Here is a 15,918-nt window from a genome sequence, read left to right on the forward strand (position 1 = left end):
GCTGTTGATCGCACTTTTAGGATATAACATGGAAGATCTAATAAGCTGATGAGAAGCTCATATACACTCAAAATAACATTACTTAGCTTGGGTCTTCAGACTGAAAATCTGATTTTTATAGAGAGAAAAACTTTCAAATAAAAACTAAACCATTTTGTGGGTAATTGATAATTATCAAAGAATTGCTACACATCATTGAAATCTGTTAGCTGAAAAATTTAAAAGAATATATACTGCTTAAGTAACACCATAGGCATAAACAATTGCACCCTTTTATTATCATACTCCATGTAGCAAGGCCTCCAAACACCTTTATGCTATCAAAATGACATATGCACCTGGAATCATAATGATGGATCACAATGTGTGATCCAAAACATTGATGTAAAACTTACAAGCATTTTCAGAGTAACCATAATGATAAATCAAGTGTGTGATCCAAAACATTAATGCAAAACACATCCACATGGTTACTACCAGCTCCCAATCACTTACATGACCTCTCAAAATATCATATCTATTAATGACAGTATCTTACTGGAAAATCTTAGACCCTTGAGCTTAGCAATGGTTGCGTGTCACAGCTTCTCCTACTAACTCTGCTATAATGGAAATATAGAACCAACTGTATGATTCCCAGGAAGCTCCCAATCCCATTGGGAACCTACAAAAAGGCGGAGATATCCAATGTTCATACAACAAATTGTCAATGTAGATGATTAAAAGACCAACAATTATTTCAATTAGGGCAAATTTTGTCATGTAAATGAATAGAAGGTTGAGAAAATACTCACCGAAACAAATGGATCGTGGCCAAAAATGCCATATGCAAAGAAGGATGTGCTCATCAAAAATGTTGAAAGAGAAAGATAAAATGGCATATACTCCACACTGTTTGTCTGAACTACTAGCCTCTGCACATTGACAGGAAAACACAACTTTGTTACACATTCAAGAGAATTAAAACCGTAAGCTCATTTTCAACCAAGCATAGGATCCTATTCATAAATTTTTCCAGAACCACCTTCCCCAAGGGTTGTAAGTTTCTTCCAAGTGTTCAACCATTTAATAATGTTGTTTCACTTGCTTACAAAAATCCAATTAATCTTATTTTCATTGGTGATCAATAACTACTCTTAGATTTACTTCAGTATAACATGCGAAAGTGACCATAAAAACAGATCATCTCATTAGATATTTCAATATAACATTCTACAAAAATATCAAGGTAATTTCCTTTCTTTAAGAAGATGAATACCTCTAGGATCTAGCATAGGATCTTTAAACTAATTATCAAACAAAATTGAGTTGCAAATCAAAAAACAGATAAAAAGCTCTGGAAGAGTAAAAGTGTCTGATACCCAGAGGTTCATACAATGATAGATAATGGTGACGCAAACATGCAAACAAGAGACACTACGCTAAGGCATCCAATGAACATCATTCGCAGTGGCTGCTTCATAAGCCCATACGAAACTGTGGCAATCACAATAAATATACTCAGAACCAATAACAGAAGTGCTACTGTTTTAACCTGTCAATTGAAAAATGCAAAATCGATAATCAGTTGTTACATTTTTTCATTTTGAAGTACATATGTTCAAACCACTAAAATGAAATCATCTATTTAATAAACTTGGAGAACCTCTATGTTTTGGGAATGACAAAATTACATGTACATACTGCACAATATGGTTTCATTCATTATCTGCTTTAAATTCAGTGTTACTACTATCATGTTCTTAAGTCCTAAAAATCTTTACAAAATAAGAAAAAGATAATCACATGTCAAATCTGCCATAAGGTAATCAACAAACTATGCAAAACTCAAATAAGAATTGATAATTTTACATGCACATGCATTAGTACTGCATATGTGAGTAGGTGTCCACATGCAATGCATATCATGTATACCATGCTTTGTGTAATATTTTCGCATAATACTCTGACAGGATGGTTCATATCATGGATAATAAGTAGTTCCTTTTTCCTGACACCTGGAAGTACTCCTAAAATCCTAGAAATGACATTTGAATAGAAAAATACATCCTAGAAATGATATTTGAGAAGGAAAATAACACAGGGACGTGGATAGGGAAGAGGGATAGGGAAAAAGAGGCTGGGATGCATATAGTTACAACAATATGAAATGAACTAAGATAAATGAAAAACAAAGCACAAAATAAAAAACATACCCGTGCTTCGTTCTGAGAATATGCAATATAGATGCAGATGTAGAAAAGTTGAAAAACTGCTCCTGTCCCATTGACTGTGGTTAATAGAATATTGTCCTTGGATACAATGGGAAGACCATACCAACTGCAAATCAAACAATTCAAGAGAGCAAAGATATATGGAAGACTCGAAAATTGTTCTATCGATTTATTCCTCCTCACTTTGACAAACGTAGGTCTGCAATCCACAATAAATACATTTTATTAAGCAAGAAATCACGCGTATTTTAGCAGACCCTTATAGCCATCCATGATCATAAATAGAATGGACAGGAGTATTGGAAATCCACTTTATATTGGATTCTATACAGAACCCCCAGAACATGATGGTCACTTTTTCAAACAAGAGAAGCAAGGTACAAAGAGGTCAGCTTACATCGGGGACAAGAAGAGCACTAGAGCAAACAAATTGCCTGTACATAGAACAAATAAAAATTATTCAGTATCAATAAAGAAAGGATGCAAATTTTCTCAGTACACCAATAACATTCATCATCTCGAAGAGAAGAAAAAAAATGTGTGAGCACAAATTTTGAACAGAATTTTTTCTGGAGATTCATCTAATGCCATTTTGCCAAGTTAAAATAGAGTAGGTCTGAAATTTCCAAATATTTATTAAGGACAGATAAATTTCATTTAGTAAAATTTATTTGACCGAAGCAGAAATTCTAACAGACTTCCATGCAAAGATGTTAGTTCACAAATAAATCAGGAACTGAAGTGAACAAAATTCATCTGTCACTTATGTGACCTGATTTACAAAGGCATGTTATGATGCAAACATCTAAATCAAAAACCTATTCTAAACATTAAAAATTCTGAAAACTGGTTTGATAGCCAGATATTTCATTAGCTTTAAATTTTGGTCTTAAATTTAAGTTTATCAGCAATATTGAGCTTCAGAATTTCCATAAACCATAGGCAATATTAAAAGTCTACAATGCTATATTATATTATACAGATTCTTCAGAAAGTAAAGAATATGCAAATAAAAGTTAGCAAATTCTAGCAAGTTTAAAGTTGACAGAATAGTAGATCAGATCTTCAGAAATCGCTCCATGCTCTTCAACTGCATTGATTGCTTAATAATTACTCTTTTCTCATACAATGATGGGCTTTATGTGTAAACTGTAAAGCAACTCTTCAGAAAGTATCAAGGTCCTTATAGCCTAGAAAAAGTGTTTGTAAGAGATCGAAATTGGATTTTATTTTGATAACCAATGAGTGTTTCACATTGGCATTGACTCCACATATAATGGAAGCATGAGTCCACCAAGAGTTGAGACAAGTCGTCTTGGGCTTATCAGTAGGCAAGAGCTTGGCACACATTAAAAATACATGACCTGCTATTCAACATTTATTTAAAAAGCTTTGAATATGTAGATTGATTCTTCCTGCAAAAGAATGCAATTCTAGAACACGTTCCAAAACAACACTAAAAGTTTTTAAAAAGTCACAAACTTTTCTCTGTTTGGGTTTTAAATACTTATATAAAAATGTTATTTTGAATTTCCCAAAAAAGTTCAGATACCTGTGGGAGACAAATTTGATTCTGAGATTTGACCCAATGATTTCAGATTAACAGGGCAGACAAAATTTGATTCTGAGATTTGACACATGTGGATTGCCTATCCCACTCCTATTTGTGTACACTGCAAAATCCTTAAAATCAAGCTCCTCACAGAATGAGGGTCAATACCAAAATAAACACAAAATTTTCCACAGTTCGGGAGGAAAAGCCTTCTAATACTAATCAAGAACATTATTTTCTTATAACTACAGTGAAATAGATTAGACACATTTGCTTTGAACTTCAGATTTTACGGCCTAGCACAAATGTGTTTCACACATCTCAATCCATTCGTGTGAGTATAGTCCTTATGATATGAGTAATTCGCAGAAGGTGGGACAAAAGCAAAATTCACCTATAAATCAACATAATATTTTCCTGTTTATGGATGTCATCTAATACTTAATAGTTGATAGGAGGTATTTTCCATTAATTTCACAAAACCAAGTGAATCAAATTTAATTCTGCAATCTAATTCCTCAATCTGACCATATGCAACTTATGCATATTACATCAGCTTGGATGTAGTAGAAAGTACTCTCAAACATCAGATCAAAAGTTAAGGTTGACTCAGATTAACAATTAAATGAATCTATGTTCTGATCTCAGGGTCTTACATGTTTTGCCCCCAAGTAAAAAAACAAGGTTCCATAGACATGCAACTTACATGCATTCTCCAGCTTGAATATGGTGAAAAGCACTTAAAAGCATCAGAAAAACAGTTAAGGTTGACTCATTGAACATGAAGTCTGTGGCAGAGATCAATTCTATGGCTTCTGCACTGTCTGCATATGCTATCATCTGCCGATTTAGCGGCTTTTGGCCTTCTCTTCCTCAACTTCACGAATGGATTACTAGTCATTGGAAGCCCCTTATTTCAGATACAGTTCACATCTTCCCTTTAGCCAAGGGTTTTTTTGCAGCTAAGTTCAAGAGGGCCTCGGATAGACAGACTGTCCTTTGTAAGCATTTTTTTACTTGGGAGAGTCACTTTCCTTTGATGATGAAGCCATGGCATGAGGATTTCAACCCTTCTTCGGAGACATTTAGCAAAATGCCTATTTGGGTTCGGCTACCCTACTGCCCTCTTCACCTTTGGGCGGATCCTGTCCTGGGACAAGTTGGTGATACTCTTGGTGACTTCCTGATGATTGATGAGGACTCATCAGATATGCTCCACTCTACCTTTGCTCACATTCTTGTTGATATTGATGTTACTAAGGGTTTACCTGCTAAGATTGAGATAAAGTCTCCTTTGGGCTCTTGGTTCCAGCCCCTGGACTATGCGGGCATTTCCTTCAGATGCAAAAGGTGTTTTAAGACGAGGCATGTTGCATTTGCTTGCGTGTTAGGGAAGTCTAAACCGAAAAAGTCTTCCTCATGATGGAAAGGTGCTTCTGATGATCATTACACAGTTTTTTAGGCTCCCCCCCATTCAGATGGGAAGGCCAATGATACCATGACTGATTCCAATAAGGTTGTTACCTCTTTGGAAAATGTTGATGTTCCAACTAATGGTGATACGCAAGGGGACGTCTGTTGTCTCTGCTAATGGCGAGTTAGCCATTTCTTCTAGCACCGTTGTTACTACAGATCCTCCTACTCCTAATGAGTCTTCTGTCCCTGCTACAATGGGAAATGTTGTGCCCTCTAATCGTGTTGGCTCTGCTCCCCTTGGCACTCCCGCTTGCCCTGTCACTGATGGTGTTGGATCTACCTCTCTGGCAAGTCTGCTATCCCTGTCATTGATGGTTCCAATAGATCTGTTGATTCGTTGGCCTGGAATTCTGTGGCAGCCAAGATCGAACAGGGATGGATTACAGTCAAAGGAAAACATTCAAAGAAATATCCCTCTCCTTCTTTCGACATGTCCCTTAGCTCCCACAAGCTGGGAGTTAAGGGGAAATCATAATTTTGCTATCTTTCTCTTTTTGTAGGGTAGTTTGTTTATTTAGGGTTTATCCTTTCCTTGACTATCAGTTTGTGTAGGTGGGGGTCGTGAGTTGTTTGGCATCCCCCTCTTTGTCTCTGTCATGTTTTGTTTGTGTTCCGTTTCTCTTTGTGGAGCGTATCGTATATCTTTTGGTGTGAGTTGCAAGTACCCCAGTTTTTAGCCTGCTTTGTGTTCGGATTTCAAGGTCCCTGTTTTCACTTAATCAAAAACAGTTAAGGTTGACTAAAATTAACAAGTAAGTGACTCTTAAGTTCTAATCTCAGGGGCTCCTTCTGCAGTAAAAACATAGTTCAATGGACTGCCAGAGTGAGGACATGAGGGGACCAAGGACCTTGATCTGGGAACGGTAGCGAGATGGCAACCAGGTGATAACAAACAACAGAGCCACCAATGGCACTGTGTGGACGCACCCCTCATGGGGTCCAAGGTACCTTGATTTGGGGATGGCAGGGAGATGTCAGGTAGTGGGGATCTAGGAGCAGAGCTCTTAGTAGGATTGAGAGGCAATGCCTCTCATGGGGATCTAGGAGTCAAGGGGTGCAGCACACACCACCAAGCCCAAATTAAAAACCTGCAAAACCACATGGATCTTCATGGTGCATGCCATTTTAATAATTTTATCACTACATTTTCTCCAACTCCAAGTCCTTGCTATTTCTAACCAAACCTTCATTCTTCATAGAACTAACAGTGAAGCTAAGGAATCTAACCGATCTAAATGATGAGGGCTAGGCAGCTTTAATAGCTTTTTATTGATGTTTAGGGGGGGGCGCATTTGCCTATCAAGTTATGGTTTGTTACCCAAAGAGATTTAAAATTACTTTTCAAAAGTGTCAGATGTGGGGGACAGCTGCAGGTTTCCAGGACATTCTGAAACATGACAGAGTTTGCTGAGGGTCTTAGGGACATCTCAGCATCCCCTTATGTCTTCATTAAAGAGGCCGATGCCCTGGAAACATCCCCTCTCAGGAGGAGAGGATCAAGAGATATCTCCATCCTATTGATGGCAGGAGGGGCATGCCAGGGTTATATTTCCCTGGAATTTGCCCATTTAGGAATGTCCCTACTGAACTCTTACAGAAAACCTTGTTTGGTGCTTTGCTGTGGCCTGGACATATATGCTACAGAAATTTCACTCCCTCTAGGGTATCAACTCTCTTAGTGTAACCTCAAATTCACAAATTACTTGGTTTTTTATCAAATTTTATTTTCTTTATTGATTTAACATCATCATGTTTATAGTGTACAACTATATTAATTGCTTGTGGTATCAACTGCAAAGACATATCTCTCTATCTTATACATCTTCCAAGGTTGAAAGATTGAATCCATGCTTCCAAATTTTTCAGTGAATAGCTAGTCTTCAAAACCCAGAGCAAGGGGCAAACTTAACAGGAGATGCTGGTACTAAATTATTTTTTTAATGTTCCAGCCTAACAGGCAAGCCTAACTTGCACTCCATTTTTGAATTACCATTTGCTAAGTAAATAACTCTCTTAAAGCTAATATTAACCTCAACTAATCTTAAGTTTCAATCCTGGCTTGGTGTCTACATAACCTGCCATTAAAGCTAACCTGCATTCTTTTTTAACATGAAAAAAATGGGAACAAGTTAAATGTGCCTGCTTGTGAGAAAGCTAGAAACTTGACTAAACATACTTTATACTGAAACGGTAATAAACTGGATAGGTTCTCTAAAAGTAGTCCCCGTTGCTGTGTTGAGTTTTATCCAACATCTTCATTTCATAAATTGAAGAAGGTTTTCACCATTAAAATTGGGTTAGATTGATTGTAAATGGGCCTGATTGTGAGAAAGCTAAAAAAATATTTAAACAGACTTTATACTGAAATGGCAATAAATTGCATAGCGTCTCTAGAAGTAGTCCCCATTGCTGCGGAAAATTTCATCCAAACTTTTCATGACATAAATTGATGAAGGTTTCACCAGTCAAACTGGGTTGACTTCATTGTAAATGGGTCTGACTGTAAGAAAGTTAGAAACTTGATTACATAATTTATACTGAAATGGTAACAAATTGGATAGAGTCTCTAGAAGTAGTCCCCGTTGCTGTGGAAAGTTTCATCCCACCTCTTCATGACACGAGTTAGATTCATTGTATCGAATACTCATAGCAAAATATTCTTGAAAAAAATAATATGTACTAAAATAAGGTAAAGGTGAGAATGCTATGTGTCCAATAGATAATATTTCAGCCGTAACTGCATAGTTTGTGCCTGTTCAAAACTCTCAAAATACAGATAAAAGGCATTTCGCCATTAATTTTCAAAGACCTCGAAATCCAACCAATAAGACCTTCGGATTTATAATAGCAGCCTGCTGACATTTAGAAGAGCTATCGGCCTTACCCGATTGATTTTTCTCTTTAATTTTTTCTCAGCAGTTATAATCCACCCAACATAAGACATACATAAAAGGGTAAAACATATACAATTCGAAAACCTAAATTTTAGTTTCAGCCACACGAGATAAAATGTATGCCTGTAATGTCATGAAGACGATAAACCCGAAAACAAGACAAAATAAGATTGAAACTAAGAGTGTTTGTTATGTGGGTACCTGCAATTCCAGCTGCAAAATGCCAAGCCTCTTCAGAAGCCATTTAAAGTAAATGTTTTCCTCTCTTACCTCTAGCCAAAAGCAAAGCAATCAATGCTTATCAATGCAGCATAAAACTCTATTTCCTGCACATGTAATATTGACATACTACTCCGATCTGGATCGAAAGAGAAATGTTGCATTTAATTATATCATCGTTGTGGATTCCGACAATTTCATAAAGTTTGTGGGTCTTCTGATTTTATCAACAACGCCACAACATGCGTCTGCAGATAGATACGGATCGCCTGTTGGTAGTATTTGCAATGAACTCTGCTTCCAATTTAAGGCAGAAGAAAACATTGATAAGTAGGAGATGATTTCCACAGCTAGTCAAATTGTGATGTGAATATCAGGATTTAACTGTGTGATTTTGAGTCAAACTCGATGACCCATGTTTCATGAGTAGTGATTCAACATGAATCCATCTCTCATGCGAATAAATGGAACACTTAGCACTCATTGGATCTAGGTGATGCTCACAGGGGTGAAGCACCGGGACTTCCCGGGAGGTCACCCATCCCAGTACTACTCCAGCCTGAGAGCGCTTAACTACGGAGTTTCCTCCACAGTTAAACCCAAAGCTTGCAACCCCATTTGCAAATGGGGTTGCAAGCTTTGGGTTTAACTGTGGAGGAAACTCCGTAGTTAAGCGCTCTCAGGCTGGAGTAGTACTGGGATGGGTGACCTCCCGGGAAGTCCCGGTGCTTCACCCCTGTGAGCATCACCTAGATCCAATGAGTGCTAAGTGTTCCATTTATTCGCATGAGAGATGGATTCATGTTGAATCACTACTCATGAAACATGGGTCATCGAGTTTGACTCAAAATCACACAGTTAAATCCTGATATTCACATCACAAGAAGAAAACATGTTTTAATTATTATTTAATACATAAAAACAAAATTGCACTCCATTTCTTTGTGGACACGAGGCAAGTGGTTAATGATGTCATTAAACAAGTGCCAAGTTTGCCTCATAACTAAATATAGTTTTTACATTTAATAGAATTTAATAAATTTATAATTTAAATTAATAAAATATAAGAGCAATTTATAAAGTAATATAAATATGAAAAATATATATAAAAATATAAGTCTAGACTAATTTAATAAAAACATAAGAACAAATTTATAAATTAAATATAAATAAAAATATACATTGTTGATGATTATATTATAAATATGTTTACTTTTGAATAAATTAAATTAGATGAACTAGACTTAAAATTCAAACTAATCATAATATTTGGATGAGTTCAATAAATGTGGATAGTGCACCTTAAAATATGGTCTCAATTCCACAAAATTCGTGTATAAGATGTTAAATGCATTATCCAATCAATGCTAAGAAAAACAAGTGCCACGTAGTGGCGTGTACTTGCCGATTTAGTTTTTATAGTAATTAAAAATTGGAATTTAAATAATAAGATTGATTATTTAATATAAAGCTTATACCAGCACATAATAACTACAACCTTATCCTAATAAATAAAATCGACCAGTTATAGAAAAGAAAACTATAACATGAACATGCTAACTATAACATGAACCCTAGAAAATGTGGAAACATAAAACTTCTAATGAAATTTTGTTAAATAATAAATAAGTGTAAATGCTATTGCCATATAAATACTAAAATTTATCCTATTTACTAATTTTTGCGCTAGGGAAACATAACAAAACAAGCTAGCTATATATTGTACATGCATCATACGTTGAAACTCAATATATGGAGTATTGAAAGTTGTTGTAGCACTAGTTTTGGTAATGAATAATGTGTTTATAGGTGGAGGCGTTGCAAGAGTTACAAGCGTTAAAATAGAAGGATGTTTGGCCTAGTGGCGTATGATTCAACCAAAATACTGAATGATACTACATGGAGATTGTTGTATTTTGTGAGAGGTCTCAAGGAAAACCATAATGCTAAGCTCAAGCCTGGAATTATGTTGGTGTGCACAAGATTTTGCAACTAGCTAGATATCTGTGTGAATAAGACAATAGAGAATTTGGAGGATTTATCTGGAGACAGGACCAAAGTTTCCATTGTCCTTGACAATCTTCAAAGTGCGGCTGTTGAGGCTTTCACGTGTGTCAATTTGATCCCAAGTGAGCCAAGGTTTGAATGGCTTCACTTGCTTTACTACATTTTAATAAATTTATGAAATATTTAAATTTCTTCATCATAGTCATACTTCTTACTTGAAGGACCTCTCTCATCTACAAAACACATATATCTGGAATCATATGATGAAATCTTATCACTCATATTTTAAAGAGGAATCAACTTCTATACTTTCTTGTCATTATAAAAGCAAACAAGAAGAGTACCCTTGGCAAACCCATTCCATCCCATGTATATCCTATCACTTTTAATACTAGCAACAATTGATATTTTCACTGTTGGTTTACTGTAGCAAACCCTTTTGTAAAAATCGTTCCATTTTTTAGACTTTTCAAAAGTTGAATGAATAACAATGGTACCTTCACAGTGAACATGATTAACATAAAGTATGTTTTTGTTAAAGCCCATAACTACGGTATTTTCATAATTTTCTTTAGGTAAACTAAAGGAATGATACTTATTTACAAAACGTTGCCAAGAAAATTAACCCATGTATTCAATTTACAAATAATGTAAGTATCTCGTATAAACTTTTGCATTGAAATCATCTTCCTTAAATTTTCATTTCACCCTTGAATTGAAAGATCAATTGATGTAATTATGAATAACATAAACAATGTTGCTATAGTTATTTTCTCTAATAAGCTAAAAACAAATGGAATATTGTGCACTTCCTAAACTATAAAGATTCATTTTTCCTATGACTAATCCAAAAGAATTATTATTGATCAAATATTTTGCAAGGTATAGCTTCATACGAATATTGAAATAAGATTAATTTAGAGATTTTAGGAGAAATAAAATTTAACAAATCCTAAAACCTTGTAGAAATTTTTGAGTATGGAGCACTCGTCCGAAAAAAGGGGTCTTATAAGAGGAAATTGATTGAGCCAATCATAAGTGAATTAAATCAATTATATCAAATTTTAAATTAAGAAATATTTATTAAAACTTTAGTAATAATGAAATCCAAAAAAAATACAAACATCTAATTTGCTGCAGAGTGAACAACTATTGATTAATTCAATAGAACTGAATGCAATAGTACATTGCCTACGACAAGTACAATAACATTGATAATGTTATAACTTAAAAAATTAACATATAGACTTTAGAAGTTATTGAGAAAAACTTAGAAAATAAAGTTAGTTAAGTGATTGCAATAGTATATAGCCATCTCTTAAAAAGGTGAGGATATAATATTCAAAATAAAATATGAAACGAGATTCACAAGGTGAACGATTGAATTTCTTATGGAGACAAGTGAGGAGAAGTTCAATATGACCCTATAGTCAAAGTTTAAAGTATCATTTAAATTCAATTATAATATAATTTTTTTAAATTCAAGAGTGGTAGAAAATAGGTGTGTATTGAAAGAATATTTTTATTTGAAATTTTTATTTTCAAAAATTTGGTCTTACAAGTAATATTGAATCACATTTTCCAAAGATGTTGTAGAAATGTGTTAGTATAGAGAGACATGGGTAGATGAGCTTAGTCAACGTAATGAATATTGTGAAAAAATTACATTATTGTAGTCACTGATTATTAATCTCCTATCTTAAAAGATTATTTAACTGCTGAAAATAAATTCACAACTTAATATCGAAAAATGACAACACTGCAACTTCACCAATAAAATACGAAAAAAAATTCATGACATAATGAACACAATATTTTCAGACAAATTGTCCCTGGAAAAACCCCTAAGGGAAAACCAGTTCTACAGATGAGAAATTATATTAAACTTTAGCAAATCAAGAGATACAAAATTATTTGCCTCTCACAGGCAGAACTCCGACAACCTCCTAATTTCTCTTGTTGATATTCCTCATTGCTATTCCCACACTAACACTACACCCTTGCTAACACCACAAGACAATTTTCTATTACTGCAAGTGCTTCTACAAAACTTGTCTTTCCAAATGACCTAATGACCCCTTTTTATACTGCTCTATTGGAAAACCAACGACTGAGATTAAATCAAATCAATGGCTGAGATTAAGACAACTCAACAACCAATAATAGAATTGCTTGCAAGGTGCCCAAAAAGGAAATCACTAAATTAGTAAATAATTATCCTTGCATAAAAACCATTTACTAATTCTTGGCAAGTGGACAAACAGTTGTCCAAACTACCCATAACTAATGTTGTTATTTTCAGGTAAGGAGGAACAACTGTCCAAGCTACCCATAAATACTACTACTATTTCTGGGTCAGAAATAATAGTTGTCCAACTACCAATAACTAAGACTCCCTCTTAGCGAGGAAGTTGTTCTGCATGACACCCATCTTATCTCTAAAGAAGATAAATTTGGCCTTCCCCAAAGCCTTTGTCCAAATGTCTGCTACTTGCTCTTTTGTAGGTATGTATTGTAGCTAAACAATACCTTGCTGTACACAATCCTTGATGAAGTGATACCTAATATCTATATGTTTAGACCTATCATGAAACAGTGGATTCTTAGACAACTTGATGCAACTCCGATTGTTACAATGTATCACAATAGTCTAAACCTTCTAACCAAACAAGGCTACTAACAACTTTTGAAGCCATGTAGCTTCACATGTCGCCATGCTAGCTACTATGTATTCTGCTTCTGCTAAACTCAGAGCCACAAACTTTTGCTTTTTGCTGAACCAAGAAATAACTTATGATCCCAAATTCAAACAACACCCTGAAGTGCTCCTCTTGTCCATTGTACTTCCTATCCAATTTGTGTTAGTATATCCTATCAACCTGATATGTTCACCTCGAACATATCTGATCCCATACTCAACCATACCATGCAAGTAACACGGCACATGCTTAGCTACTATCCAATGCAATCTCTTTGGTTCAACCATGAACTGACTAAGAGAGTTAATTGCAAATGCTATATCTGGCCTAGTGTTGATCAACTACATAAGCGAACCAATTAGTTGTCTATATAAAGTGGGATTTGCATCCTTCTCCCTAGATGTATCTACCTTCCTCCCATTCATAATCATGGGTGTAGACATGGCTTTGCAATCCTCAATCCCAAATCTCTTCAAGATTTCAATGCAATATTTCCCTTGACCAAGGAAAATCTCTCCATCAGTTTGCCACACTTCCATGCCTAGAAACTAGTGTGTAAGTCCCAAATCCTTCATCTCAAACTCTTCAGCAAGGTCCCTCTTGCTATCCTCTATGAGCCCTAGTGACCCTGTAAGAAATAGGTCATCCACATAAAGAACAAGAATGAGAACTTCACCCCCAACCACCAAGTAGTAGAGATTAGCATCCACTTCACTCTTCACAAAGCCCATTTCCTACAAGTATGTATCAATGGGCTCATACCACGCTCTAGGAGCTTGTTGAGTCCATACAAGGCTTTCTTTAATTTGTACATGTGGGTCTTTTTGCTGTGTGCTACAAAGCCTTCTGATTGCTCTATGTATACCGCCTCCTTCAATTCTCCATTAAGGAATGTTATCTTGACATCCATTTGATGGATTTGCCATCTCATCTATGTTGCAAATGAGATTACAGCTCATATAGAAGTATACCTGGCAACTAGAGAAAATGTCTCCTCATAGTCTATTCCCTCCTTCTGAGAGAACCCCTTTGCCATGAACCTCACCTTGTATTTCTCGATGCTACCATCTATACTGTGCTTTATCTTATAGATCCAAAATGATCCAACTACTTCCCTATCTGTTGGTCTAGGCATTACCTCCCACACATCATTCTACATTATTGAGAAATATTCCTCAACCATAGCATCTCGCCATACTTGATGTTCTACAGCTTCCTGATAGCGAGAAGGCTCACTATCTACCAACTGACTAATTAATGCCACATAGTCATTGAACTTGGTTTGTTGTCTTTGTTGTCTAGTACTCTTCGTCAGAGCTCCCACAAACTCCTAAGTATCCCTTTGTGTATCTAGAACCTCATGGTTCCTACTACCAATTGTAGAGGATGAAATGTTAGCCTCTAAATCTTCTAGATGCATTTCCTACTGCACCTATTGCTCCATACTTTGTGAACCTTCACTACCTAAGCCTACACTTGTACTGGTAATTGTACTTGAGCTTTGCTACCCTTGGCTTGGCTTTGGAGCTTCTGTTGGCTGCTCACTTTGATCATTTGTAAGAAAATCTCTAGATCTCCTCAATGCCTTGTCCTCCATGAACTTGACATCATGTCTAACAATAATTCTTTTAGTCCTTGGAATGAAAATCCTACATGCCTTTGAGGTCTCACAGTACCCAACAAAGTTACCCCCTCTCTATAGTCTGATCTAACCTCATACATGTATCTCTAGGAATATGACAATATGCCAAACTCTTGAATATCCTAAAGTGATCAACATCTGGCTTCTTCCCTATGAAAGCCTCCTCTGGTGTCATCTTCTCTAGCACCTTGTGTGGAACTCTATTTTGAATGTAGATTATTGTACTACACACCTCTACCCATAAGTAACGGGGCATGTCTTGGTCGTGTAGCATAGCCCTTGTTGCCTCAGATATAGAATGGTTCTTCCTCTCAGCAACTCCATTCTATTATGGATTGTAAGGAACAATCCACTCTCTCTTGATTCCTTCTCTAGTACATAACTCCTAGAAGAAATTCCCTTTGTACTCACCTCCATTGTTTGAGCAAAGAACTTTTATCTTCCTTCCTGTTGAATTCTCCACAAGAGCCTTGAACTCTTGGAACCGATTGAAAACCTCATCCTTGGTCTTCAAGAAGTATATTCAGGGTTTCTTGGAGAAATCATCAATAAAAGTAATATAGTACTCATATCCTCTGAGATATTTTGTCAACATTGATCCACAAACATTTGAATGTACTAGATCAAGAACACCCTCAGATATGGTGTCACTCCTTGGAAAAGATGTTTTTGCAAACTTCCCCAACACACATCCCTTACATACATCATCATGCTCTATGCTCACCTCTGGCACACCTGTCATCGTCTCACGAAGCAATTTAAGTGCTCCATGATGAATATGGCCCATCCTCCTATGACATATCTCTCTAAGATCTCGAGGATTATGATTACCCATGAGTGCCTTAAGAGTATCAAACTGCAACCTATAAAGGTGACCACTACTAACTCTAATAGTTATGGGTGATTTCCAATCCTTGTGCTTAATCAACACATTTATCCCTCTAAAGAGTACACTATATCCCCTATCCTGAAGAACAAATACACAAATCAAATTCATACCTAAGCTTGGCACATGCAACACACCATGAAGTGGAATTATCTTTCAATTCTTCCTCTGAAACTAAACAGTCCCTTTCCCAACTGGGTTGATTTTGGATAAGTTTCCCATATATATCTGGATGTTGGTGTCCTCCTCCTTGTAACTAGAGAAGTACTCTCTAACTCTTGTCATATGAAATGATGCCCCACTATCTATAGACCAAACACACTATGAGGT

General features: G+C 35.9%; 1 protein-coding gene across 1 annotated transcript; it reads right to left on the bottom strand.

Annotated features, from left to right (window-relative positions):
* Nucleotides 1–256: 256 nt before the first annotated feature.
* Nucleotides 257–8,655, bottom strand: LOC149580478 (bidirectional sugar transporter SWEET2a-like). Its single transcript, XM_089791339.1, has 6 exons — nucleotides 8,337–8,655; nucleotides 2,611–2,647; nucleotides 2,196–2,412; nucleotides 1,376–1,534; nucleotides 795–914; nucleotides 257–664 (listed from the first exon to the last, which is right to left on the bottom strand). Exons 1-6 carry the CDS (start codon nucleotides 8,377–8,379, stop codon nucleotides 548–550), a joined length of 693 nt encoding a protein of 230 aa, XP_089647465.1. The 5' UTR covers nucleotides 8,380–8,655; the 3' UTR covers nucleotides 257–547.
* Nucleotides 8,656–15,918: the final 7,263 nt, after the last annotated feature.

Source organism: Cupressus sempervirens, chromosome 1 (assembly GCF_028749045.1).
Source record: "Cupressus sempervirens isolate cs-2001-9-10 chromosome 1, ASM2874904v1, whole genome shotgun sequence".
Classification (NCBI taxonomy): Eukaryota; Viridiplantae; Streptophyta; class Pinopsida; order Cupressales; family Cupressaceae; genus Cupressus; species Cupressus sempervirens.